Source organism: Palaemon carinicauda, chromosome 45 (genome assembly GCF_036898095.1).
Source record: "Palaemon carinicauda isolate YSFRI2023 chromosome 45, ASM3689809v2, whole genome shotgun sequence".
NCBI lineage: Eukaryota > Metazoa > Arthropoda > Malacostraca > Decapoda > Palaemonidae > Palaemon > Palaemon carinicauda.
Window position 1 is genome coordinate 29,641,321 of NC_090769.1, and position 27,724 is coordinate 29,669,044.

Sequence of the window (27,724 nt, forward strand, 5' to 3'; positions counted from 1 at the left end):
GTTACAAATTTTTAAGTTTAATTTAAGAAGAAAATTCCTACAGGATTTTCCATTGTATGATTACAGCTTTCCTCTTATTTACAAAAAGAGGACAGCTGTAATTAGGTGAAAATCTGAAAATCAGAAACATTACTAATTTTTCAAGTTTATTCCCAGAAAATTTAAACAACAGTACATAGAGCAGTATTAAGAGATATGCAGAATAAGTTCATGGGGTTTATGGACGAAAAAATTAGTCAGGTGATGCAGGAATCTTACGGTCATTACAAATTAAATGACACGAGCACCAAAATTCTTTACAATAATTCTGTTGCTGTGGTATGAATAACTGCTTACAAACATGAATTGGCCATTAAGCTCAGTTACAAATGATGCAAAGGAATTCTCATTTTTAGAGTTCCAAGTCTGGGGAAAAATAATTAGGAGTTCCAAGACTGGGGAAAAATAATGGTGAGCTAAATGGTCAAAGCAAACCATACTTTTATAAAGATATACTTCCAACATCTCATAATTCTGTTGTATACCACACCCATAAAAATTACAGTATAGCGAATGTTAATAATAACCTATCAATAAGAATCGGAAATCATCAATCACTGCCATGGAAGGATTATGCACATTGGTTATAATTAAATTATGATATGCCAAGTTATAAAACCTTTGAGAATGAACTGCCAATAAAAATTTAAGAACAATCTAGATTATGATACATATGTTTGACATCTGCTTGAAAAACTGAAATATATTACTAATAAAGATAAAAATTCAGTATTATTTCTAAAACCTTTCAAGAAGCCATTACAGTTTAGATTAAGATGAATTGATTTGGTATACTGTACACTAATCCGTCACAGCTTCAAAATGAACAATGATGGGATTACAAAAATACTGAATGCAGTTTCCATGTGATTATATCAAAGAAAAGTATCCAAATGTAAGCTAATTCCACAATATGTACTTGAAATCAACCATAAAAAAAGATATACCTCACACAGGTCAAAATGCACAGACTGAGGTTTTATCCTATACAGGTAATAATTACAATATCAATCAACTTGGTAAAAAAAATTAAATCTAGAAATGAAAATTAAAAGAAATACAATCATGACATAAAAGTTAAATCTTAAAAATCCTGGATATTAAAGTTAGTGAAAGTGAATTAGTGTACTGTACCTTTAGTAAAATAAATATTTTCTGTACAGTATAGGAAATATGTCTATAGTAAATTTTCGTAAAATAAATATTTTCAGTACAGTATAGGAAATAAATATTTTCAGTACAGTATAGGAAATATTTCTATAGTAAATTTTCAAACAAGTTAAAATCTCAAATTTCAAAACTTCAGATATAATGTAATCAGAAAAAAAAATAAAAAGAGTATTGAACTTGTTAGGTTAAAAGAAGTTGGGAACTAGAAAATATCTAATTTAAAAGAGCTTACTTTTAAAGAATACCAAAGTAGCAAAGTTCAAAGGAGTTTGTAATACAAATATGCTAGGATCAAAGCTATTGCAAATATTGAAAATGCTAGATGGCAATGCTGTCGGTATAGAATTTTAAAAATCTACAAAATTTTGTGCCCTTAAATAGGTTCTCTACTGCAATAATAAGAGTTTTAAATGTACTTCATTCATGGAAGGCAACAAATTTACTCTAGAAAAAGAAGTAGCTATCTACTTAAGCTTGATTCATATGCACAATACAAAAATATGAAATTAAAATAAATCAGAATGATTACAATTTGTGCTGTTAAAAATACTGGTAACAAGAGCAAGAATATGCTTTTCAAAATACTATATCAAATGCTCAAGGGAAATATATTGGATAAGATTGGTGATGATATTAAATGCTACAAATACTTTGATGAACAATCGACCAGTACAATATATGTTCTTTAAAATATCCAATTTGTTGAGGAACTTTTCTAATGCAATTTACAAGACCTAATCTAATAACCATTTCAACGTTTATTTTATAAAATCTGCCTATCGGGTAAAATCATATTGTAAACTGAAATTTGCTAACTTTTCAAAACATCAAATTCAGTACAGAGTAACTAAAACAGGAATGACAATGAGTTCTATATAAATTTAGCATAAAGTAGCTTTGTTTTTCTTTACCGAGATTAAATAGTGTGGGCTACTTGTGAAGTGTAATCTTTAAAAATGATTAAATACTGAAATTCATTTGTCACAGGTATTAAGAGATCAGAGCATGTGACGCCACAACCTGTAATTCCGAAGTCGCTTAAAAGCTAACTAATGGCAGGAGATAGTAAAAGCTTCCATAAGTAAAAAACTCAAGACACTTAACTGTGTTGCAAAATAGGGTTTCGAGTGGAACTTGGAATTTAACAGCAAAAGCAGGTACATCACTGTACTTTGTTTATAGAATACCAGTAAAAGACAAGAATAGCATTCCAACATTAAAGGACAAAGTATCCTTCCCTTTCTTTAAAGAATCTGCACCGGGAAGGGACTGTAATAAGCACAGGTGTTTACCATGTAGTAAAAATTCCTATTTGCAATCCTCAAGTTCTTGCCATTGCTGATCTACTGACAACCAATGCTGTCACTAAATGTTAATTAAGGCTATTTAACAATGGTGGGATGGCTATTGTTGGGGGTTTAAAAGGAGAAATTACTCAAGAAAAAATTTGAAATCGATGCATGTTGTCACAACAGTTAAAGCAATATTAGAAATGCCCAGCCACTACCTGATACTGTACTAAGTAGTCAGCAGTGTAAACAGCTGTCTAATTACAGTTAGTTTGCATTCTGGCTGAATCTCTGATCTCATCACGGCACTACTTGAGCCACTGTCTTACACTAGGATGATGCCAATTTTGAATCACAGTCAGCATAGGCATTGGATGCAGAGGCTGTTCTATCAACTAAGTTCTCTCATGATAAAACTGATGCAGACTTACTTAAAACATTTGTCACTAACCATTTCAAGATTGTTAATCGACAGACAAACGTCTCACATATAGTACAACTGTTTAAATGTAACATTTCATCTTTTAACATTAAGACTTCTGGTTTATTTTTTAGTCCTATCCAAGTAAGGACCCAACCTGCTTGGAACATCTGAAGTCCTTGAAATAATGGGTAACAAACTAAATCCACACTAAGAATACAAGAATTACTGTTTGGTCTTAAGCAAACAGTATTTGATCCATGAAAAATAGTATTTCTCTGCTTAAGCATAAGTTTCCTAAACAATACTAACTTGATGGTGACATACTGTATACCCTGATCAAGTAAAAATCAATTCTTGGCTGCTATAGTTGTTACTAAATAGCAAAACACCGAGTTATAAAACCAAGCATTCAAAATAATGAAATGGCTACGTTAAAATCTTGCATTCAAAGTAATGTCATTTCAATGTTTGCACAATAAAAAATTCAATAGAAGCAAAGAAAGATGAAGCAAACTAGGAAAAATACACTCAATTGGATTAGAAACAAAATTTGAATCTTATTTAAGTATTTGTAATGACCTATGTGGTTAGTATGCTTGGGAAAACCTTTGATCTAGCACCCATGACACTTCCACAGGTATCTGGGAATGTTGGACAATCTGGCCTTGGAGTAATTGTACCATCCAAATTCACTTTAAGTGGATACATCAACAGGTGGCGGGGGGTTGGAGCATCGCCTGGTTCAATGTAGGCTCTAAGAGCCTCCTCACTAAGCTGGCGTACTGTGCGAGCACATTCTACAGATCCTGGATCTAACCCAACAGGTGCAGCTGTACCCATGTGTTCAGCCCACAGACCTTTACGGAATATGGCTACATCTCCAGATGCCAGCTGATTGCCTGTACTTGTATGCATTGGCTGGTAAGCTCCAATAGCTATCTCAGTGTCCCGGTTACCACTGAGAGAGCGGTCATTAATGTTAGCCGATCCTATAATGACATACTCATCATCAAATATTGCCATCTTTGAGTGGACGTAGATCATAAGACGTCTGTTTGCATGAGCCAGAGTTGTAGATGGGTCTTCAGGGGGTACTAGTTCTGGTGGGACGCATTCAATGGTTTCTTTGCTTCCCAGGCAGAGGAAGAGCAAGAAGTCTTGAGGATGGGCTTCAATGCCTGCTTGCTTTATAGCTGCTGCCACACGACCGTACATCATCTGCATTGTACGTAACTGCCAGTGGAGAATCTCTTGGGGTACCTATAAAAATTCATATAAATTAGTTAATTTCTTTCTTAAATTTTATTATAGCATTGACTGAGAAAACTGGATTCTTACATGTAAAAAGTAAAGAACTGTAGAATTCCTTTTAAAAACATCCAAGTTAAATGAACTAAGAACTTGGGCAATTATATTTTAAATCACACTGATAAATAGATTCTCCACTTACTCTTGTGCTCTACACAAAGGCCTTGCTTTTCCAGTACCTCTTTCACATCTCTTTTCTTCTATTTCCCAAACTTCGTAATTGGATACTCTCTTCCCCGAAGGTATTATCCTTCATTATTTCCCTATCACACTATCTAAAAACACATTATCTATCCTTTAGATAAGCTAACTGTTTTGCTACTTCACTGCTCCCCTATTTTCCCCTCTAAATGACTTCTACATCACATATACTGTACCAAGAAAATAATAATCATCTTAATACTGTAGATTTTTTTTCTTTTGCATTGAACATACAAAATTCCTTATAGAAAAGGTTGATTTAACAAATAACACCATACATTTCAACTTTGGTTAACAGAGATCTAGACAAATCAGGCCTCTAACCAGTCTTTGAGCGCAAACTCTTCTACCACGTTACTTTACCTAATCTGTGTTAACTCTCATCTGACCATCAGCCTTTTACTTAAGACTACCTAAAAATCAGGTGCTTCCATGATGTATATTGACATTTGTTTCTCCATTTTCCCATATTCAGTTAACCCTAATCATGCTCCCATTTACATTGAAAGCTTACCCTACAAGTTTGCATTTAAAATTATTGTTCTATGACCTTGTGCAATACTCCATCCATAAAATGGTGAGGACCCATACTCACTTAACACATTCTTGTCTCCAATCCAATTTTACGACAAACTAGATAGGGAACTACGTAGCCTTCTATATGTATTCTAATATATTTTATTCCACCATAATTTTTTATTTTCTTATTTTTTCAACATATTCAACATTTATTTTCTATCAATCCATCATAAACGTTTTTCAGGCCCTTATTGAAGACACATTTTCCCATCAATTTTGAAACTTCACACACTGTTCCAGAATAACAGTTTTTGTCTTCAACAGTCACTTCTCCAAATAGCTTTATTCTTAAACTTGCATTAACCCTTTCCAGTATTGCTTCATACAACTCTACATATCTGTTTTCAACAAATTTCCAAAACACTCTTGGACACCATCTATCCATTCAAATCTTTTATTCAGAGAAACATTTGCTCATTTGTCTTTTATCTGCATTGCTTCCCAGTAGAAAAACAATCTAGATAGAATGCATTGTAGCCTTCACCACTATTTACTATTACTTTTCCAATACTCAATGGATCCTTTTTCTTCTACCTAGTCTGAAGGAGACATTCTTCAATCTACCATACTCTTGATCTTACTACCCTATTCTCTTTTCTCCATGTATAGTATACTTACGAATATTCTTTGTTGAAAACTATACGTATATTGCCTACAATCAAGCTTCTTTCCAATGGCATTGAAAAAAATCTAATCTACTTCAGGTACCCAATACCTACCAGGAAGGTCCCTTTTCTCTATCACTTGCCTTTATATGAAAATAAAGCATATACTAGTCACCCTTTTGTATTCTCGAAACCTTGCCAGGCACAGATTTTGACCCAAGAAAAACACAATTTAACAATTCCAATTTCCTTCTTTTCCATTTCTGGTCAAAATGCAGTTGCTATTAGAAATTTTTCTACTGCCAAAATCAATTTTGAAAAGTCTTCTGTGGTAGATCTCTCCTAATTCTTAAAGTATTAACCAATTAACCAGTTCGACACCATTCAGCCCATCCGTGATAAAAACTTTGTCCTTTTCCTTACATGCACTAACCATAGTTTTCGTTCATTAGAAAATCTACATTTAATCATTTTGATACTTCTGTTTGTACAGTATAGCAATGCCCACTCATTATATGTACTGTAACATCAATGTGTGTGTATGTGTGTAAAAAAAAAGGCAAACCATTGCCTTACCTCCTCATTTGATCACCCACTTTAATTTTATTATATTTACCTCTGCTTATCATTAATAAAGCCAATATGACAAGGAAACGAGTTTTTCTAGAAAACTGGTTTGTAAGAGGTAATTAGATGAGGCCCACTAAATGAACCCATGGAGGATTGGAAAGAGGGTTTCCAAAAGAAAACAAGAATCATGAATCTGGGACAAGACCCCTAACCATACAGTAATAAGAGTGCTCTATTTAAGAAACTGATGTGCCTGTGTGAATAGATGGAAGAGGGTAATGGTTTATATTAAGATAAAAAAAAACCTTGCAATAAATTGTATCTACCCTATTGCGATTGAACTGCCTGATTAAGATGATCATTCAACAATTGGTAACAGCTGGAATAAAACTTCTTGAATACTTTGCAGTATTGAGCTTTATGATGGAGAAAGCAAAATTGTTACAAGTAACTGCATACATGGTATTACGTACAAGATGGTACAGTCTAGAAAGATCTGGATGCAAAAGATGGTCAGGATTGTGAAAAATTGTACGCAACATGGATGAAGAAATAACTGGATTAGGAACAAAATATTTAAGACACTACCAGTTTTTGTCACAAATTAACAAGTCAGCAGCTGAAGACCAGACAGGAGAACAACACTCAAAACAAGGCAGAATGAAAGAATTAAAACACTTCTCCTGCAGTTGAAGAAGGAACAGACCTAACGAGTTTTTAAAAAGTAAATTTACAATAAACAATTACACCTCTCAAGTTTTGAAGGAATTCTGTATTGTGAAAAAGAAAAAAAACTATCAGTGCAGAGATCTGGACGTTGAAGAGCCACTGTCCTCGACCTACTTACAATCATACTTTTGAGTTTTGTTAAGGTTCAATTTCTTGTCCCATAATTTGCACCAAAAATTATGTTTAGCTAGATCTTTATTAAGGGATTCAGAAATTCAAGGAGGTGGAATTGAGGCAAAGAGTAGCATAATCTGCATATGCTATGAGCTTGTTTCTTTAGGCTGGCCAAACCACATCACATGTACGAGTATATAGCATGAAAAGTTATCTGCCAAAAACATTACTCCAAGGACCACCAGATATCACATTCCTGTACTCTCTGTGGTGCCCATCAACAACAACTCTTTTCAATCTATTACTTAACAAAATCAACAATGATGATAAAAAAGACCCACCTCCTCCAAAATTTTTGAGTATGAAAACAACGGCCTTAAGGTTAACACTGTCAAAGGCAGCACTAAAATCAAGGCCAATCATACAAAAGTCCTAACCATGATCAATGGATTTCTGTACAGCAATGCAAATTGTGAAAAGGGATCACATGCTAAAAGGTCTTTGCAAAAGTCAATTACAAAATAGAGAACAATTCATTACCTTCAGCACACCTATTAAAATGTTTTTCCATAATATACATAAACTTTAGATAATATGGGAATTATGTAAATTGGGTGGTAATCAGCAAGGCTAGAGCTACCACAAACACATTTAGCTAATGGGGTGATATTACCAATTCTCCAAGAAGTGCAAAAAGAATCTCTTCATGCTAACTTATGGAAAAAAAACATACTTTTTAGTACCCGTACCTAAGAAATCAGCAGACTTTATAAAAAAGAGGGAAAACACCATTCTACACCTCCATAAGCATGAAGGTCCACTAAGTGTGTTTTAATTTCACGGACAGAAAAGCTTCATTAGTTAGCATAGCCTCAAGAAAACAAGAATGAGGAAGATCGAGTTTTTCATAACTGCTTACTGTCAAACACATCAGCCAAAAGGTTTGCCTTTTCCTTTGGACAGGGAGTAACAGAGCCATCTGGTTTAAGTAAGGAAGGAACTAGTTTACTACAAAAAATGCAGATCTAAGGGCATCCAGCCAATTATGTTCCTGAATTGTAACAGAAAGGGTTTCTTTTATGGTTAAATTGTATTACTTTTTCAGTTGAACTCTGAGCAACAGCTTTTAACTGAGCATAGTTACCAATTTCAAATCAAATTTGATTTGTTGCCCCTCCAAAGATGATAAGCCGCCTGGTCCTCCAAATTAGCACGTTTACAATCATTATTAAACCAGGGTTTGTCTTTCACTCGGTATTTTACCACACGAGAAGGGATACGCCTATCAATTATGTTGACCAGATTCTCATTTAAGAGAACACTAGCCCCAACACTTTTATACAATTGTGACCAATTCAAATTTAAAAGATCACTCAAATTAAAATTCCAGTTTGCTTGAGATTTTATATATATCTTACAAGAGTATGAAACACCAGGGCACACCATGGCATGATCAGATGTCTGAAATGGAGAACCAACCTTACTTTTTATAAAACCAGGCATTAGTATATAATAGGCCTACGAGTAGTTTCATTTACGATTTGCTCACAGCCTGATTCATAGGTAAAGGCCAATGTTCTTAAGCCATGGTGATCAGTAGAAAAAACAGAATTTAACCACTCCCTATAGTGACGTTGAAATCACCAATAAGTACAAAAGAGGACTTTTTATTATCATCTTGTATCTTAGCCATAATGGTAAGAAGACAATTGAAGAGGATCATCCAGTTCTGAATTCTAATAGATGGTAGATGGAACACAAATAAAAGTTATGCCAGTCACAAACTTTTATGACCTGAATCTCATGACATCCTCATTCCTAGCAGGACTTATGAAAGAAAGGTACTCATTCCCAGCCATTCACTTGTCCTAGGAATGCTATCATCCACATTCATAGCAGGACTTGTGTAGTAAGTTACTCATCCTTAATATACACTGCCATTCCATTGTCCTAGGAATATCACATTTCAAGATTATATAAAACTTTTACTAAGAAGACCAAAGGAAGGCTTCACTTGAGAAACTAAAGTTTCTGAGCACAATAAAATATTATAATGCCTGAAGGCAACTGTAAGGTCTCGAATATTGCTCTGCAGTCCACAAACTTTTATGACCCGAATCTCATGACATCCACATTCGTAGCAGGACTTACGAAAGTAGGGTACTCAGTCCTAATAAACGCTGCCATTCCCTTGTCCTAGAAATGGCATCATATTTCAAAAGTATCAGTTTCTTAAAACTTGTAATAAGAAGATCAAAGGAATGCTTCATTTGAGAACTAGAAGTTTCTGAGCATAATAAAATATTATAATGCCAGGAGGCAAGTGCAAGGTCTCGAATATTGCTACGCAGTCCACAAACTTTTATGACCAGAATCTTATAACATCCACATTCATAGCAGGACTTATAAAAGCAAGGTACTAATTACTAACATACACTGACATTCCCTTATCTAATAGCATCACATTTCAAAATTATCGGTTTCTTACAACTTGTAATAAGAATGTCAAAGGAATACCTTATTTGAGAAACCAAATTTTCTGAGCATAACAACATAATGCCCGGTGGTAACTGCAAGTTCTCAATTATTGCTATGCAGTCCACAAACTTCTATGACCCAAATCTCAAGGCATCCACATTCGTAGCAGGACTTTCTAAAGTAGGGTACTCATTCCTAGTATACATTGGCATTCCCTTGTCCTATTAATGGCATCACATTTTAAAATCATTGGTTTCTTAAAACTTGTAATAAGATCAAAGGAATGCCTCATTTAAGAAACCAAAGTTTCTGAGCATAATAAAATATAATGCTTAGAGGCAACTGCAAGGTCTTGAACATTGCTATGCAGTCCACAAACTTTTATGACCTCAATCTCATGACATCCACATTCGTAGCAGGACTTATTAAAGTAGGGTACTCGTTCCTAGTATACATTGCCATTCCCTTGTCCTATGAATGGCATCACATTTTAAAAGCATCGGTTTCTTAAAACTTGTAATAAGATCAAAGGAATACCTTATTTGAGAAACCAAATTTTCTGAGCACAATAACATATAATGCCTAAAGGCAACTGCAAGGTCTTGAATATTGCTATGCAGTCCACAAACTTTTATGACCTGAATCTCATGACATCCACATTCATTGCAGGACTTATTTCCTAGGAATGACATCATGTTCCAAAATTATTGACTTCTTACATCTTGTAATAAGGAGACCAAAGTTGGGCCTCTTTCCTGAGCATATAATATTATAATGCCTGGACGCAACTGAAAGGTCTCGAATATCGCTATGCAGTCCACAAACTTTTATGACCTGAATCTCATGACATCCCATTCATAGCAGGCCTTATGAAGGTAGGGTACTCAGTCCTAATATACCCTGCCATTCCCTTGTACTAGGAACGACACCAACAAGTTCCAAAATTATCAGTTTCTTACAAATTGTAATAAGATTAATTTAATGCCTCATTTGAGAAACTAAAGTTTCTGAGCATAATGAGGTATTATAATGCCTAGATGGAACTGCAACATCTAGAATATTGCCATGCAGTCCACAAACTTTTATGACCTGAATCTCAACATCCACATTCATAGCAAGGCTTATGAAAGTAGGGTACTCAATCCTAATATATACAGGCATTCCATTGTCCTAAGAATGGTGTCACATTACAAATTTATTGGCTTCTTACAATTTGTAATAAGCAGATCAAAGGAGTGCCTCTTGAGAAACCAAAATTTCTGAACATGATAAAATATTATAATGGTTGGAGACAACTGAAATGCCCTGAGTATTCCTATGCAGTCCACAAACTATTGTGACCTGAATCTCATGACATCCACATTCATAGCAGGACTTATGAAAGTAGGGTACTCAATCCTAATATACAGTACACTGCCATTCCCTTGAGCTCAGAATGGCATCACGTTCCAAAATTATCGGTTTCTTATGACTTGTAAGAAGAAAATCTAAAGTGCGCCTCTTTTAAGAAACCAAAGTTTCTGAGCATAATAATATATTATACTGTCTTGATTCAACTGACAGATCTCGAATATTGCCAAGCAGTCCAGAAATACTTTAATACATTAGACGACACTGGCGAAGTCTAGGACGGACTGGTTCCAGATTTTCTCAGTATTTCCCGCAGGGTAAGAATTGAATGCAATATAAAAAATATCATCATACTCGAAAACAAACTTAACAATAATAACCAAATATGTACACAAAATATATGTATATAATGTATTCACTCAAATTAAAATTAAAATGTCTGATAACTTAGTCAACATGGTGGCATTGACACACTAGACAAGGCTAAATACACTTCAGAATAGCTACTTCAACTGAAGGGAGGACTGATAAAATTAAAATTTTTACTATATTTACCTTCTTTATTCTGATGTCAGCTTGTCAACACAAAAACAATTTCATCACTAAATACATACGAACCAATAGAGAAACAAGAGAGCGCGCCCACCACCAATATAGTTCAAATGCCATAAACCCAATCAGCTGACTGCTTCTCCGACAATCGCCCTTACTAACAACTATGACACATGACCGGACGTCACGTAAACAACCCTTTTCTAAATTAATTATAGCTATATTGCCTCCTTGTTAGTACAGTGGTAAAGTGTTTGCCTAGCATTCGCAGAGCAAAAGATCGATCCCCGCCCAGGACTGTGAGTTTAAGCCGTTTACTGGGGAGGCTACTGCTGCGGTAGGGCTTGCCCGACTGACGTTCTGGTGGGCATCTATTCTGATGGAGCCGGAACTGAAACCAGTCACTTTTAACCTTTAATTACTTATCAAAAATCTCTTTGTATTTTTCTCACAATATTCTTTATATATCTATATATAAACCCTTTCTAATAATACTGTACTTCACTTAGCCTTCCAACTACAGTATCATATTGTAGTATTTTAAATTCTCCTAATTAGCAAGAAGCATCAAAATGAATCCTCTCGCTAATCATACTTAACTACTCCTCCTCCCCTCCCATCTCCTTCCAACAGTGGTCTCCTCTTTACAACCCTACCCTACCCCCTCATTCTCCATATCTCTACTCTCCACATATGTCCTGATGTTTTTCCCCAGATACTCCTGCCATGGTAAGTATATCAACTGTTTGTTTCTTTCCTGCTATCCATTGCACGTCCTGTATTTCTCCAGATTCTATTGTTTCCCTGATAGTAGCAATCTCTATCTTTAGTCTTTGACCAATTACTCCCTTACTTGATGTAATGGTTGTCATTGGTGTTCTACTGTTTGTTTTCACTATTGCCTTTAATCTTCTCTCTCCCACTAATTCCTTCCATAATCTATTGAAATATATCAAACCTTGTATCACCTGTCCCACGCTTAATGCCTCTGCTTCAATAGTTGATTTTGCTACCCTTCTTGATTTTCTAGACTTTCATCATATAGGATATCATCTCCTGCCACTGTCAATGATATTATATAACCCAATTACGTATGCCCATCTTCAACATTGCCACAGGATGCATCTGCATACGCTTCGCAATAGATATTCTCTTCTTGCATCTCATCTCATACCAATTCTCCCATTATAGTTTTACCTCTCCTTACTACTTTAATGTTCTCATATCTTGTGTTGTACCTTCCTTAAATTCCTTACTTAATTCACTAACGCTATATGAAATTTCTGTCATTATATGCAAAGATATTCAATTAAGCTTTTCTTTATTCTAATGATTCTGAGGACAATCTCTAACCAAATGTCATTCAGAACTACATATAGCACACAATGTCACTTTCCCTTCTCTATTTATTGGATTTCTTCCACCTCTCCCTCTTATCCACCTAGTTCTACCCCCATTCCTGTAAACCTATCTGTCTCTGCCCATATTTGTGTTTTCAAATCCTACCAATCATCCTCTTCCTTGTTCCCTAATCCTTTAATTTTTTTTTCAATGTCTTAAGACACAGAATCATACTCTGGTTTACCTTGCCCACATGCAGCCAACACCATGCGTTTTCTATTCTCGGTGAGATTTGCCCGTTCCAAAACATGAAAACCTTTAGCCTCTCCCTCAAACAAACTTTTACCTATAGCCTTACTGCATTTTGAAGCTGTGGTCTCATACCTGATTATGAAATTTCTCATCTTTTCACCAGATTCTCTCTATTTTAAAATACTACTTCATCTTCCCATAGTTATCCATTATTGTATCTTTTAGATATAGAGTCCTTTCAATGATGTCACTGGGAATCGCCGGCGGCCATGCTGGAGGACATACAAAGCAAAAACATGGCAGCTGCTACAGCGAATATGGACAATGAGAGCGACTTTGTCAAACAATTGTCGGGTGATGATAAGCGTTTTTACAAGCAGAAACTCGATCTAATTGATGGCCTAAATCCATACCAGATGCAGAATTCATTGAGTCAAAATATTGAGGATTTTCCCAGTATTTCATACATTGATATGGTGAACTACTTGGTACTGTCGGCCAACCCAGAACATGAGTGGGCATACATTTCCATTGAATAATTTGCTTCCAGAATTCGTTGTTTTTCCTTTTAATGCTTTTAAGTCCAAAATTAGATAAACACTGGGCCAATGAAGAGTGTGTTTATAATTAAAAAGCTAATATTGATCATTTAGCCTAACCTTGTGTATTATAATTTTGATTGTCAAAATGTATGCAAAAGTTTTGCATTATAATGTCAAATCTTTATCAGTTCATGCCTAACCATTGTGTTTGTGTTTGGTTACAAATGCTATAATTTCTTATATACATATAAACACATGATGGACAAACTCCATTGTAATGCTCTTGGATGATCGTTTTGCCTCCTTGCAATTAAATGCGCAAGTTTAATTATTTTTTCATTGTTTCATATATAAGCTGAAGACCCCCTTCAGGTTAAACCAGCTTTCAGATATTATTAGTATTTATAATCAATGTTTATTCATCACATAGGCCTGTATGTCTGCACAATTTAATACACAAATTAAAATAAATATAAATATACACTTAATTATATATAGGCATGAGCACCTTGACGAAATAGAGACCTAGGTAAGTAGCCTTTGTTAATATAGCCAATATGGGCGCTTTTAATTTTTGTTTTGAAAATCTGAGATGCCCCTTTGATGTTTAAAAATTGAGATGCCCCCTCCCCCACACACACTACACACTGAACTGACGATGATACTTGTCAAGTCACCTATGCGATCGGATATAGCATGTTTACACAGGAATAATGATACTTTTAGGGCCTAGCCGAGACTGACCCGATATGAAATGATCAGAACAAATACGTACGTAGGGTAGTGAGGATTCACGTAGATCAGCCCGTGATATTCTGGTTAACCACAAGTCACGTCTGCACTTGGATAATTCCTCTGCATCTTTGTCCTGATTCTGAATAACTGCTGATATGCGGTAGAAACTCTAGTCATCTCTTCGTCCTTGATTCCCACAGCCAGCAATAGCGCAAAAACTGGGCATTGTGTGAATGTGAATGTGATAAAATGGCTAAACATTCAACAGTTCAACCATAGCTATTCACTGAACGCGTCTTTGTTTGTCCTCCAAGATGGCGGACCAGAAGTTTGATGACGTGTATTGAAAGGACTCTATACCTCATCTAATTTCCTTAATATCACCTTTGAACCGTCTGTACCTTTCAGATCTTTTTATGTCTATATTCTCTGTCACTTCTAATCTCTATACCTGGATATTTATCATCATCCCCAGATACTACCAACCAATCCTATTCATAACCGCGGGCTGACGTCATCAATCACGTGACCGCTAGCGCGGGAATCAAGCGAAGTGAAAACAAACCAGAGCAATGGCTTACGATTATGTGAATTCTTTGGTTGGAGCTGCTAAAACACGTTACAATATAAACTTAAATGCCTCAGGTGAGTAATAAGATATAAAATACAACTGTTCTAACTTCTAGCAACACTTGCAAGTTAAAAATTATGATAAACAATAATCATTATTTTGAACTGTTTACAGCACACAAGTGTGAGGTGTATTACTGCTGGCCTCATAAACCAATCACCTTCTCTTGTCATTTCGCTCATACCTCTCAAGTTGTCGTTTGCCTTTGGCATAGCTGTCTTTCTTGAAAGGCAGTATGCATGGAATGTAGTCTGGGTGTTCTTTCTCAGTCTTGTTAGGTTTACCTGTATTTTGGCAATTTAATATAAATTCATAATGAACACCAATAGACATACTGTTGGAACACCAACCACCAGAATGTTAAATTATATTAAAATATGTTAAATTTCATAAATACCTGAGATAAAGTGTTCACTACAAATAACCCGACTCTTTGGTGGGGACCATTTGTGTCCATTTGGATTCATTTGCTGGCATGCTGCAACCCACTTATCCCTCCTATCCGGGCTTCTGCTACGACTGGGGAACTTGTAAAAATGCAACATCTTTCCTTGCATCATATTGTGATTCTTGCAGTTGAAAATAACACACGATGAAGGCATAATGGCGAACAATTTAGCTTTAACAGGCGACCGTTCATGCAGAACCATGTTAAAGTGTGGTTTGTTTTCACTGCGCCACGTGCGGGAAGTCACGTGACTGCTCTGTTACCCGGATGGGCCGCGGTTATCAATAAACGATCTTTCCAACCTTTGTATTATGACTGTTTATCACCAAACCTTGGACACTCATTCCTCAAACTCCATTCTGTCTCCTAAGTGTCTCCCGTAGCGTTAACCTAACCTAACCAAAGAATGCTGACAACCAACACAGTCGATGTCCTAGGCTAGCCTTGGTTCACTTTTAACCACGGTCTGCTACCACTGATAAATTTAATATTTTTACTATATTTACCTTCTTTATTCCGATGAAAGCTTGTCCACACTAACAATTCCATTACTAAAAACATAAAAACACCATCAATCCAATGGCTGACTCTCCTCTGACAAATTGGGTGACAAGTTGACAACTGACAGTCACAAACTCACAATGATGGCCGCCCTTCTTCTTCTTCTTCAGATTACCCGGAGCTTCTCTCCGGACAGGGGCTTTTTGACGGTGCGTCTAGCCCCTAGCGGCCGCCCTTCACAAACAACAACACGCGTCACGTGACCTGACGTCACGTAAACAGTTCGTTTCTAAACTAATTATCGCTATAATAAAAAAAAGTTCTTCGTATTTTTCTCACTTTCACTGGCCATATTGGTTTTGGCCAATTTTTTCCTCCTCGCGTTTTTTCACAATCTTCTTTATATATCTATGTCAACCCTTTCTAATAATACTGTACTTCTTCACTTAATAACCTTTCAACTATAATACTGTAGTATTCCAAATTCTCTTACTTAGAATAAGGCATCAAAATAAATCCTCTAACTAATCAAGGATAACAATGATAGTTTTGAAAATGAATACTCGAGAGGAAGACAATGAAACAGACAAGGAAACGGCAAGTCGGCAACCAGCATGCATCCTGGGTCCTTCCAGAAAACCTGTCTAATGCACAATTTAAAACATACAAGAAGAGAAAACAGAATAGCGTGGCAGTGCGTGTCGTCAAGTAAGAGAATTTTATCCCAAGACAGTAGAAAACCATGGTACAGGAACTATGGTACTACCCAAGACTAGAGAACCATGCTACCTGAAATTTCCTTTGAAGAGACTGGGGTTCGACTCCAATGTGAGGTAAAAGTTTATTTCTATTTGAATAGGATATTTGGTGATTATATATACCGCATATCAGATGAATACTTACATTAGTATAAAAGTTTCCTTGAAGTCCCTATCATTTATGACATTAATCCATCTTCACCACTAATATAATATTACGCTGAATATTCAAATTTATTGTAGTTATCGAATTTAACTATATGCGACACACCAGAACAAATATACTCCACGTTTACAATCTCAGGGTAATCTATTCCAAGGGAATACACATTATACTCGTACTACTTCCGACTTTAAAAACAAAATGTTGCATGAGCAATACTGTACTTGCGGCATAAGCCGTTATAAGATTATTTCGACGGATTCCCATCGTTAAAGATTTTACACGATGTGAAAACCAACATCATAAACAATTATAATGGATCATTAAATATCAAGTATCGAAGTACTGTAGTAGGTTGGTCAGGGCACCAGCCACCCGGTGAGGTACTTACTGCTAGTGTTTTACTGGGTCATTTGACTGGCCAGACAGTACTCCATTGGATCCTTCTATCTGGTTACGGCTCATTTTTCCATTGCCTACACACACACCGAATAGTCTGGCCCATTCTTTCCACATTCTCCTAACCTCATACATTTGACAACATTAAGATTACTAAACAATTCTTTGCTCAAGGGGTCAACTACAGCACTGTATTTGTTCTTTGGCTACTTTCCTCTTGGAAAGGGTAGAAGAGAGACTTTAGCTTTGGTAAGGAACTCTTCTAGGAGAATGACACTCCAAAATCAAACCATTATTCTCTAGCCTTGGGTAGTGACATAGCCTCCGTGCCATGGTCTTCCACTGTCTTGGGGTAGAGTTCTCTTGTTTGAGGCTACACTCGGCTATGCTATTCTATCTTATTTCTCTTCTCATTATTATTTCAAGTTTTATTAGTTTATAGATGAACGATTTAATTTAGTGACGTTACTGTTCTTAAAATATTTTACTTCAATTTTTCATTACTTTTCTTCTAGGTTATTATTTCCTATCTTCACTGTACTATTTTTCCTTGTTGGAGCCCATGCTCCCCTCCAAGGTTGGAACCCCTGGGCTTATAGCATCCTGCTTTTCCAACAAGGATTGCTACTCAGATAATAATAATAATAATAATAATAATAATAATAATAATAATAATAATAATAATAATAATCGGAAATTGGTGCGTATACATTTCATTGTTCCCCAATACCCCCAAAAACAGGACTAATTCACAATTGAAATATTCCTACCCTTACAAATGATGTACCCTGAAACAAATTCATGTCCCTGTTATATAAATGTGAGATTCAATTAACGGTGAAACGTGTTGCTAAGTCTAAATACCAGCGTTCGACCTTGCCTACCAACTCCTTACTACCAACAGGTTTTAGAGCTCAAGGTTGACTACATTGCGTGTTTTTAGTTTTGCAGTCCATTATGGATTTCTAGTGTATACTCATAGGGTATATATATATATATATATATATATATATATATATATATATATATATATATAAACCTAGGTTGTATAATGCCGTTAAGTAAGTGCACCGTACACGATCCAAAACATTTACTAGTTAGGATCTCTGCAGTGGTCCTTCACCCCATAACTGCATACTATTTTAAGCCTTCGTCTGCATCTTTAATTATCATATGCTAACGGTGATCTTCGCGGTATTTATTAGAACCTATGCCATGATGTGCCAGTTGTTCGCCTTGCATTTTGTTATCAGATTTTGGGGCCCACGGTGAGACCAACACGACCTTCCAGTGCTCATGGGAAACTGGGATTCTAGGAAAATTCCGACGTTGCGGTGTAAAGTTAAAAGTGGATTATAATCAATATAGGCTAGGCAGGAACGAGGGTGATTTAGAAGGGTAAAAAGTGGTTGCAGTTCGTGTCTGAAATCCTCCAAGGACATCTAGTCAAGGCCTTGATCTAATACGGTGCACTAACCGCCTATCAGTCAGATTACATTTTCTTTACCCTATCTGTAGCTTAAATTTCCTCTTTGATAAAGTTAAACAAGGGCATCTAGTGCGGTGCACGAACCGCCTATCAGTCAGATTACAATTTCTTTACCCTATCTGTAGCCTAACTTTCCCCTTTGATAAAGTTAAACCATCATGCAATCTTGAAAATTTTTTATCGGTAAAAGTCTCCCGAATATTTCTTTCTAAATTTTTCAGCGGTATCAGCAAACCAAAATGAACGCCTTCCCATTTATCTTTACTCGTTTCTTTCTCATTGAATCCTCTCTAATCCGTTTTCCAAGTTGTGGTTTTGGGGTCTGCGATTACAGGATGGTCCGCCACTCCCATTCCAACGATATTTAGGGCTCCTATAAAGGATATCTTCTTGCCAGATACTAATCCGGTTTTCCAAGTTAAGGAGCCGGCCAAGAGTAATGACTCCGCTATTTTTCTTCCTGTCTATGGTTTTGGAATAATACCTTTCTTCTATCCAGTTTATTTACTTTATCAATTGCTCCTTAGAGATTTTTTCTAAGTCAAATATTTTTGTTTTTGTTTTCTAACTTATGATTGATGTCAAAACGTGACACATAAATGAACACACACATTATATATATATATATATATATATATATATATATATATATATATATATATATGTGTGTGTGTGTGTGTGTGTAGTGTGAGTAATGATTGTATTGCCATTTGTAAATTCTAACTTTGAAAGATTAAACGCTGTGAATAACCTCTACTTTTGTAGTACACAATGAAAATTATCTCCAACTAATCCCATTGCAAGTTTTACAGAAAAAAAAATTCAGGTCTCTCTCTCTCTCTCTCTCTCTCTCTCTCTCTCTCTCTCTCTCTCAGAATGTAATCTTTTAAGCATGCAATTGCTGGCAATTTTCTAATTCACTCTATCAAAGAGAGTTGACTTGATTCGCACCATAACCGATTTTGTCAAGACTCCCGCCAAAAAAGATCGTTTAATCAATCCGCAACCAACGTTCGACATAAAAATTCTCAAATATGCCTCATTAAGACTACTTGGCGAAAGTTTAATTAATTAATCCGTGATATTTCATTGATTTGGGGGACGTCGAAGTTGGGGGGGAAAAGAAAAGAATTTACGCCTGAGGGAAGACAGAGAGGGACATTGGCGTTCTCTCTTTTCTATTTCTTGCCTCTTTCAGAATTTATTGCTCATTCAGTCTTAATGTTTTCCTCCTTATTAGGTTAACGATGCTGCACTTGTTGATGCTGATAAACTTGCGTGTGTGTGTATATATATATATATATATATATATATATATATATATATATATATATATATATATATATATACGCACACACACACATACACACACACACACACACACACACATATATATATATATATATATATATATATATATATATATATATATGTGTGTGTGTGTGTGTATGAGGCCCTTTGCGTCAATAGGCGTAGGAGGATATATATATATATATATATATATATATATATATATATATATATATATATATATATATAAATATATATGTATATATATATATATATATATATATATATAAATATATATGTATATATATATATATATATATATATATAAATATATATGTATATATATATATATATATATATATATATATAAATATATATGTATATATATGTATATATATATATATATATATATATATATATATATATATATATATATAAATATATATGTATATATATATGTATATATATACATATGTATATATGTGTGTGTGTGTGTAAGTGAATGAACAAAGGCAATATTGGATGGAACACTTTAGTGAAGTCATGAATAGGAGATATGACGAGAATAATTTGACTGATATACCTGAAGCTGAGGAATACCTTGATGTGCCCATGGATGAATTCGATGTGTTTGAAGTCGAAGTTATCATTAGGAAACTCAAGAGATGGAAAGCCCTTGGATACGATGGAATAACTGCTGAGATGATATTGGCCGAATAGAAAGTGATTCCCAAAATACTTACTACATTATTTTGAAGGATGTGGCGTGAAGAGGCAAAAACTGATGAATGGGAGCCACGAAAGTTGGTGAAAAGGGCAAAAAGGGAGATCTGACTGATTGCAATAATTACAAAGGCATCACACTTACGTCAGTTGCCATAAAATCATATAGTATACTGATTCTAAAGAGACTAAGAGTGAAGGTTTGATGAAAAGCTGGAGATGAACAAGCAGGATTTAGGAAAGGTAGAAGTTGCACTGACCAAATTTTCATTTTAAGATATGTAGTACAGCAATGTGTAGAATATAGAAATCCACTTTTGATGACATTTGTGGAATATGAAAAATCCTTTGATAGTGTGCATCGACCTATTTTTTGAGGTGCGTTATTATGGAGTTCCTCTCAGATATGTAAATTTGATTAAGTCTGTTCACAAGCATAGCAAGTGCACGGTTAATGTTAATGGAGTAATATCAAATAAATTTCCAGTGAACAGGGGAGTACTCCCAGGGAATGTGTTGTCACCTATGATGTTTATCCTCATGGATTTTGTAGTGCATAGAACAGTCGGGGAAGGTGGAGGATTAGAATGGATTGTTAACAGGAAATTAGCTTACCAACAGTGTACTGATGATGCTGTCCTTATTAGCAGAACACCACAGGATTTGCAATACTTGCTTACTATAATGCATGAAATATCACATGAGGTTGGGCTCAAGATAAATAGAAGAAAGACAGAGATAATGAGAACGGAATATGCTATGGAAGATGAAATAAAATTGGAAGGAGAAAGGATTAATGAGGTAGAATTATCCAAACATTTAGGAACTATGATCTCAAATACAGAGTTTTTTTAAAGATTTAAAAAAAGAAAATCAGACAATGGCTAGGTTAAGTAAAATTTGTAAATCAAATCTCCTAAATTACTTATAAAAAGCATACTATATATCAGTTTAGAGAGATCGATGTTACTGTATGGGCATGAATCATGGTATGACAATGAAGCAATATCCAACAGACTTTGTAGATTTGAGAAAAAAAACCTCAGAAGAATATTGGGAGGTAAATGGTAGGACAGGATTAGAAATGAAACTATAAGAGAGATACTCGAGTGCCATATGTAGATAAGATCATGGTGGGGGGGTTGATGGAGATAGTTTGATCATGGCCTTTGCACTCCCAAGAGATTACTTCATCAAACTTATAACGGGGCTCCACACGTCACTAGAAGAGTGGGAAGACTTAGGCCTACATGGCTAAGGACTATGAAGGGTGAAGTAGTAGATGATAGATGGAAAAATATTGATTTAAAAGCTCAAGATAAAGACGAAGCTCAAGATAGAGACGAATGGTGAAATCTATCCGAGGCTCTTTGCGTCAATAGGCGTAGGAGGAGATGATGATACTTAATATAGTTTATACGTGTGTACTACGTACTGCAAAGCAGGCAGTAAATAAGGGACTACGAAGTAAAAAAAAAAAAAAAAAGGTCTATGCTTTATCATGTTTAAAGTAAAGAGAAGTAACTTACATGAAATAAAAAAAGTGAAAAACTTGAAAAAATCACCGCTTTTTCAAGGTATGGATGGATGATTCAGGCTGCAATAGAATCCGAGTAAAGAAAAATCCATGTCATTAATTTCCTGAGAGAGAGAGAGAGAGAGAGAGAGAGAGAGAGAGAGAGAGAGAGAGAGAGAGAGAGAGAGAGAGAGAGAGAGAGTGTTATATTACTTTCAAACTTAATTTGTCTAAACCTTTTTTTTATTTTCTTTGGTCTGGGGTAAATGAATGCATTAATGAAAAATAACGATAATATTAAAACTTAAAATAATAATGATCAAAATAATGACTATTAATAGAGCTGTAATACAAAGGGCAACAATAGAATTTATCTAATTAAGAAAAAAGGTATATAAATGACTCTAAAATACTTTGGTACCATGATAATTAAATCTCAAAATTATAAACATTTCAAATAATGAAAATTTATGTATCATCAATTCGCTTTACAAAATAATGATCTAGAAGTAGAACCAGACCAATTTATCTAAGTTATTCCTGATAATGTGATAACTCATTCTGATGAATAGACGGTGTAACAAAATGATCCTCACCATTTCAACATAGACCTACAGAGAAAAAGGTATTAAAAATCAAAGTCCCACTTAAAATCATCGAGTAGGATTGTAGAAAGTTAGAAGGCTTGTTAAGATGGTGTTAGCTTATAAGACTTTAGTCATAGGCTACAGTATCAATAAATGTGCATGTTTTTCATCACATGCCTCCCCCTTCCCCCCCCCCAAAAAAAAAAATAATCATAACATGACGTGCAATTATCAAGGCATATATCAATAATATTTTAAAAGGACTCGAGTAATTTTCTATTACATAATGTGACAAATATGTAAACGAAATACAAGCATACATATATAAAAGAAATATTTCAAAACAATTATTAATAGTTAACCAATTGTAATTCAATCGATCCCATGGAAATAAAACGGATGACACCTACACGTATTTCAAAAAATAATATTTCCATGTTTATTTCAAACAGAAAAAAGTAATGCACCATTGTTTTGAATAAAAAAAAATATATAAATTATTTAGACATGTTATAGCTTTTTCAAACAAATTTATAGTTTACAGTTTCCCGTGAATAACAAGGTAAAATAAATACACAATACTTATCTATGCAACATATCGGTAATAAATAAGGCCATTCAGTTAAGAAAATAGCCCAATGGGAAATAAAAGTTTGTGTGAGGGAATTGGGAAATTCCCATTAACTCAACTTTGGCCTTGGTGGCGTTCTGGTCCACTTTCCAAGATTCTGCCCAATAATAATTAACTACGCATATGAAATCAGAGTTCAACACGCAAGGAGGAGTAGTGCAGTCAGTGCTCCTTATGCAGTGCACAGTAGGTATTACTGAAGTGTCTTAACGTTGTCAATTCGACGACCTCTTACTAACCGCAACCACTTTTTAACCTTCGTCTCTACTTCTATCCGCGCTTCTTTTGTTCCATCTTGCAACCCAACCTCTTTTAGCACACAGGCCGCTAAATGGCCTCCCGGGTCTCCTCACCGGAAATATCATAATTCCAGAAAAATACACATTTCTAAAGTTCTCGGCAGCTTGAACAAGCAGAGCAAGGTACGCTTTTCAGAAATAGCTAACCGAAAGCCGTAAGTACTCTTATATCTAGTGATTGATGGTAACAACACGCTTCTCTGTTTCATCTAGACGAAATTCAGCATTTCTTTAGGCCATACCTGCAACTCGCATTCACTCTCCCATTTTACCCATGTTCTCATTCATTTTCTTACAAATTGCGTTGCTACATCCTTTAACTTTAATTCTTCCAATGCCCCAAGTTTTACTTCGGCGCTGAATGGCCTCCCTGGCTCCAGAGGGTTTAAATCAATCAATAACGAAGATTAACTTTCACCAGGAGGCCCCAAAAGTGATCCCTAAGTATAATAAAAAATGTCTTTTCAATCGTATTTTATAACTTTTGTAGCATAAGTGAAACTTCAACAAGCGCCTGGAAGATGGAATAGCCCATGGGATCAAGTGAGAACAGTTACAGGTTACAGCGAAGCCTTGGTTTAACAAAGTAGGTGTCAGTAAAGAGTACTCAGGGGAACTCGGCAGTTTCTATTTAAGGGTGGTGTGGGAAAAAGTATTTTGTTTTATAGCGCCAACTGATTAAAGATATAATAGGTCGCCTTAGTACCATGTGCATTGACACACATATACATACAGTATACTGTGTGTGTGTGTGTGTGTATATATATATATATATATACACACACACACACACACTGTAGGTATGGTTTGTATCTATTTCTCGAAAAGCTGTTTTAAAAAAAGTAATCCGACCGGTTTTCAACAACCGAGCCAATAGGCATAGCTTATTCTCTCTCTCTCTCTCTCTCTCTCTCTCTCTCTCTCTCTCTCTCTCTCTCTCTCTCTCTCTCTCTCTCTCTCTTTCGACAACTCTTGAATAAAGAAATCTTTAAATCAAATATGACCATATTAGAAATTCTAATTTTCTTCCATTATAAGGAATAACATCTTCAAGCTTAAAAGCTATATCAACCTAAGATGATATAAAAAAATATATTTCCATTGAAATTCTATATACTATACGTAATAAGACTTTCTCCATAAGCCATTACATTAAATAAAACTCAAGTTCAATATAATAATCTATTATTTAGAAAAATTGCGATAATTTTACAAGCAACCTTGCAAGAATGGCAGCTTCCATAAAATATATTACACCTTCGAAGAAAAGTATTGAAAATCTTATTCATAATAATAATAATAATAATAATAATAATAATAATAATAATAATAATAATAATAATAATAATAATAATAATAATAATATTGAATGTGGTCTTGAATTCCATCAAGATTTCATAAAGCTAATAATATCCTTTTGTTAAAGTCTTTGGCTGTATGAAAGAAAACTAGCAAGATTCATACTAAAATAACAACAATAACAACAACAATGATAATAATAATAATAATAATAATAATAATAATAATAATAATAATAATAATAATAAATGGAAGTTCTCAATTTATGTTTCACTAACATCAAGTATTGAAATCCCCTATCTCTTTCTTACGCAGTTTATCAAATAATAACTGAATCTCCTTCACATTTTAAAGAATTAGTTTACTAGAACATACACTTAACATCTTTGACCTTAAAATCAATCAATTATACATTGTTTACCGTGAAAAATAATTATTTAAAACATGAACATATGTGAGCCTTACCTTGTCAGCTGGCTTTCCCTCAGGAATCATGGGAATGATAATATACGCCACGAAATGTTCTCCTGCTTTGATTTTGTCTTCTATCTTGGTAGCAATCTCCAGGGGAACAAGATTACCAGCTTTAGCATCTCTGCACTCTGGCCACATGTGACTGCTTCCCATGAAGTACTGATTCTCAATGTAGATACATCTGCGCGCTCGACGAATGTTGTGAATATAAGCCCGATGAAGACTGTTGTCGAAGGCTCTTCCTTTCTTCTTAGTGAGCCCAATCCCAGACGTCCAGTCAAACTGAGCAGAGTCAGAGTTGATGGATCGGAACACCTGTACATTCCAGCGGTCAGGGGCACTCGAGCGATATTCTACTTGGATTCCATCCATTTGGCGTATAGGAACTAAAGCATCGAGGTGTTCAGTAGCTTGTTTTTGCCAACGTTGGAGGAAGTTGGTAAGGACATCGAGAGCAGCAGGTCCTTCCACACGGCTATGAATGTCATGCCAAGGCTGTCGGGGACCGTTTGCACTGGTCAATGTTGGAAACACCCGATTTCGAAAATCGTTCTTGTGCTCTTTGGTCAGAGTCCGAAAGAGAGGATGTTCTGGGCTGTCATATCTACCACCAGTTAAATCAAGACCTCCCACATAAGCGACCACCTTCTTCTGACCGGGCATCTCTTCGATAGGTGCATCAGCAATGACACATTTCTGGTGATGAGTATAACACAGCATAGTGAAATGCATCTTGGTGGAGAACATGTCTTTAGTATGTCTGTCGCGTTGGGCTAGAACCACAACGACAGGAGTGCCTCTGAAAAAGTTGGCTGTCTCCTCATCCTCAGTGCTCATGGCACCACTCTTTTTGATATCGTTTGAAGTAAGTTCGTCCCACAGCAAGAGCCTAACTCGAACTCCTTCATAGGCCTTTTGCTTAAGTAGCTCTCCTAGGCAACGGTTGTCATCTCCTTCATCTCTGAGAAGGGGAATCTTAGCACTGATACTCCAGCCAACCATATAGATGAACTGTGTAGCTTCCATGATAGTGTCGTAAATCTCTCTCCATGTGCTGCGTGGCTGGTACACGTTACCAGCTCCATCAAGAAGTGGCATGGGGAGAGATGGACAGTGGGTATCCTGGTACAATCTCACATTATTATCCTCCCGTAGAGGAAACAGGCAATCAGGCACTTCAAAGGTAGATTGGACAGCATGTTTGGGATAATAAATCATAGTCAGTGTAAGAGTGCCAGCTCGCTTGTTTTTATTTTCTCTGAGTAAGTCAAAGGTGCCACTTATACCATTCTCTTGTGTAACAATATTCACGGGGAATGATATGGAGCCAATCTGCTCTGATGAAAGGAAATCCTTGTCGCGCACAGTGAAAGTAATTGATGCCACATCGTGGCAGATGTCAACACGAAAGGTCTCATCCCAGATCGGATTGAGGTTATTATCTATGACATGTGTTGTGGCTATCTTCCAAGGCTCTCCATCAACATCCTCAATGGAAACCACAACGAATGGATCAGACACATCCTTCTTGCTTAGACTGAGGATGGAGCTATCCAGGTTGGGCAAGTTATTGGCCCTCTCCAGTTTTAAATCTAAGATTCCATGTAAGAAAGCCATGTCGCCAAATGAATTAATAGACTCTCCGTACTTGGGAATTTTTCTGGACATACGATCTCTAATTTCCGACGCTTTAGTATACGCACGATCACCGATAGTCAAACCCGGCTGATTAGTTGCTTGGAATGCCGCGGTCACCTTCAAAACACCAGCTCCAAACCCTTTCTGATTCACTAAAGTTAGTTCAGCTTTATGAGGCGCACTGTTATTTATGAACGTGTGCACTGGTAGAAAACACGTGCCTATCACATCTGACGACAGCAAGTCTCTGTCCTTCACTGTAAATCTAAGTCCTGCTACGTCTTGGTTCACATCGGCTGATAACTTGAAATACCACTTGGGATTGAGACAGTCATCTATGGTAAATGTTTTCCCAACTTTATGTAATCCCCCACTTCCAGACTGAATTTCCACCACACAGTAAGGATCACTCTTGTCCTCTGGCCTTAACACATTCTGGTCAAGGTTGGGGAGGTCCACCGCCTCCACCACCACTACCTCCAGGCGGCCACACAGCACCACCATGATGCCGGGGCTAGGCCGAGACCTTTTCCAGACATGATGGCTCAGTTGAACTTGCAGAACTCCTAGCTAAAGTAGTTTCTAAGGCGTCCCACCTGA

General features: G+C 35.8%; 1 protein-coding gene across 1 annotated transcript; it reads right to left on the reverse strand.

The window, feature by feature from the left end:
- Positions 1-133: 133 nt before the first annotated feature.
- Positions 134-27,724, reverse strand: LOC137634746 (uncharacterized). The gene is made up of 2 exons (XM_068367245.1): positions 25,478-27,724; positions 134-4,182 (listed from the first exon to the last, which is right to left on the reverse strand). Exons 1-2 carry the CDS (start codon positions 27,626-27,628, stop codon positions 3,502-3,504), a joined length of 2,832 nt encoding a protein of 943 aa, XP_068223346.1. The 5' UTR covers positions 27,629-27,724; the 3' UTR covers positions 134-3,501.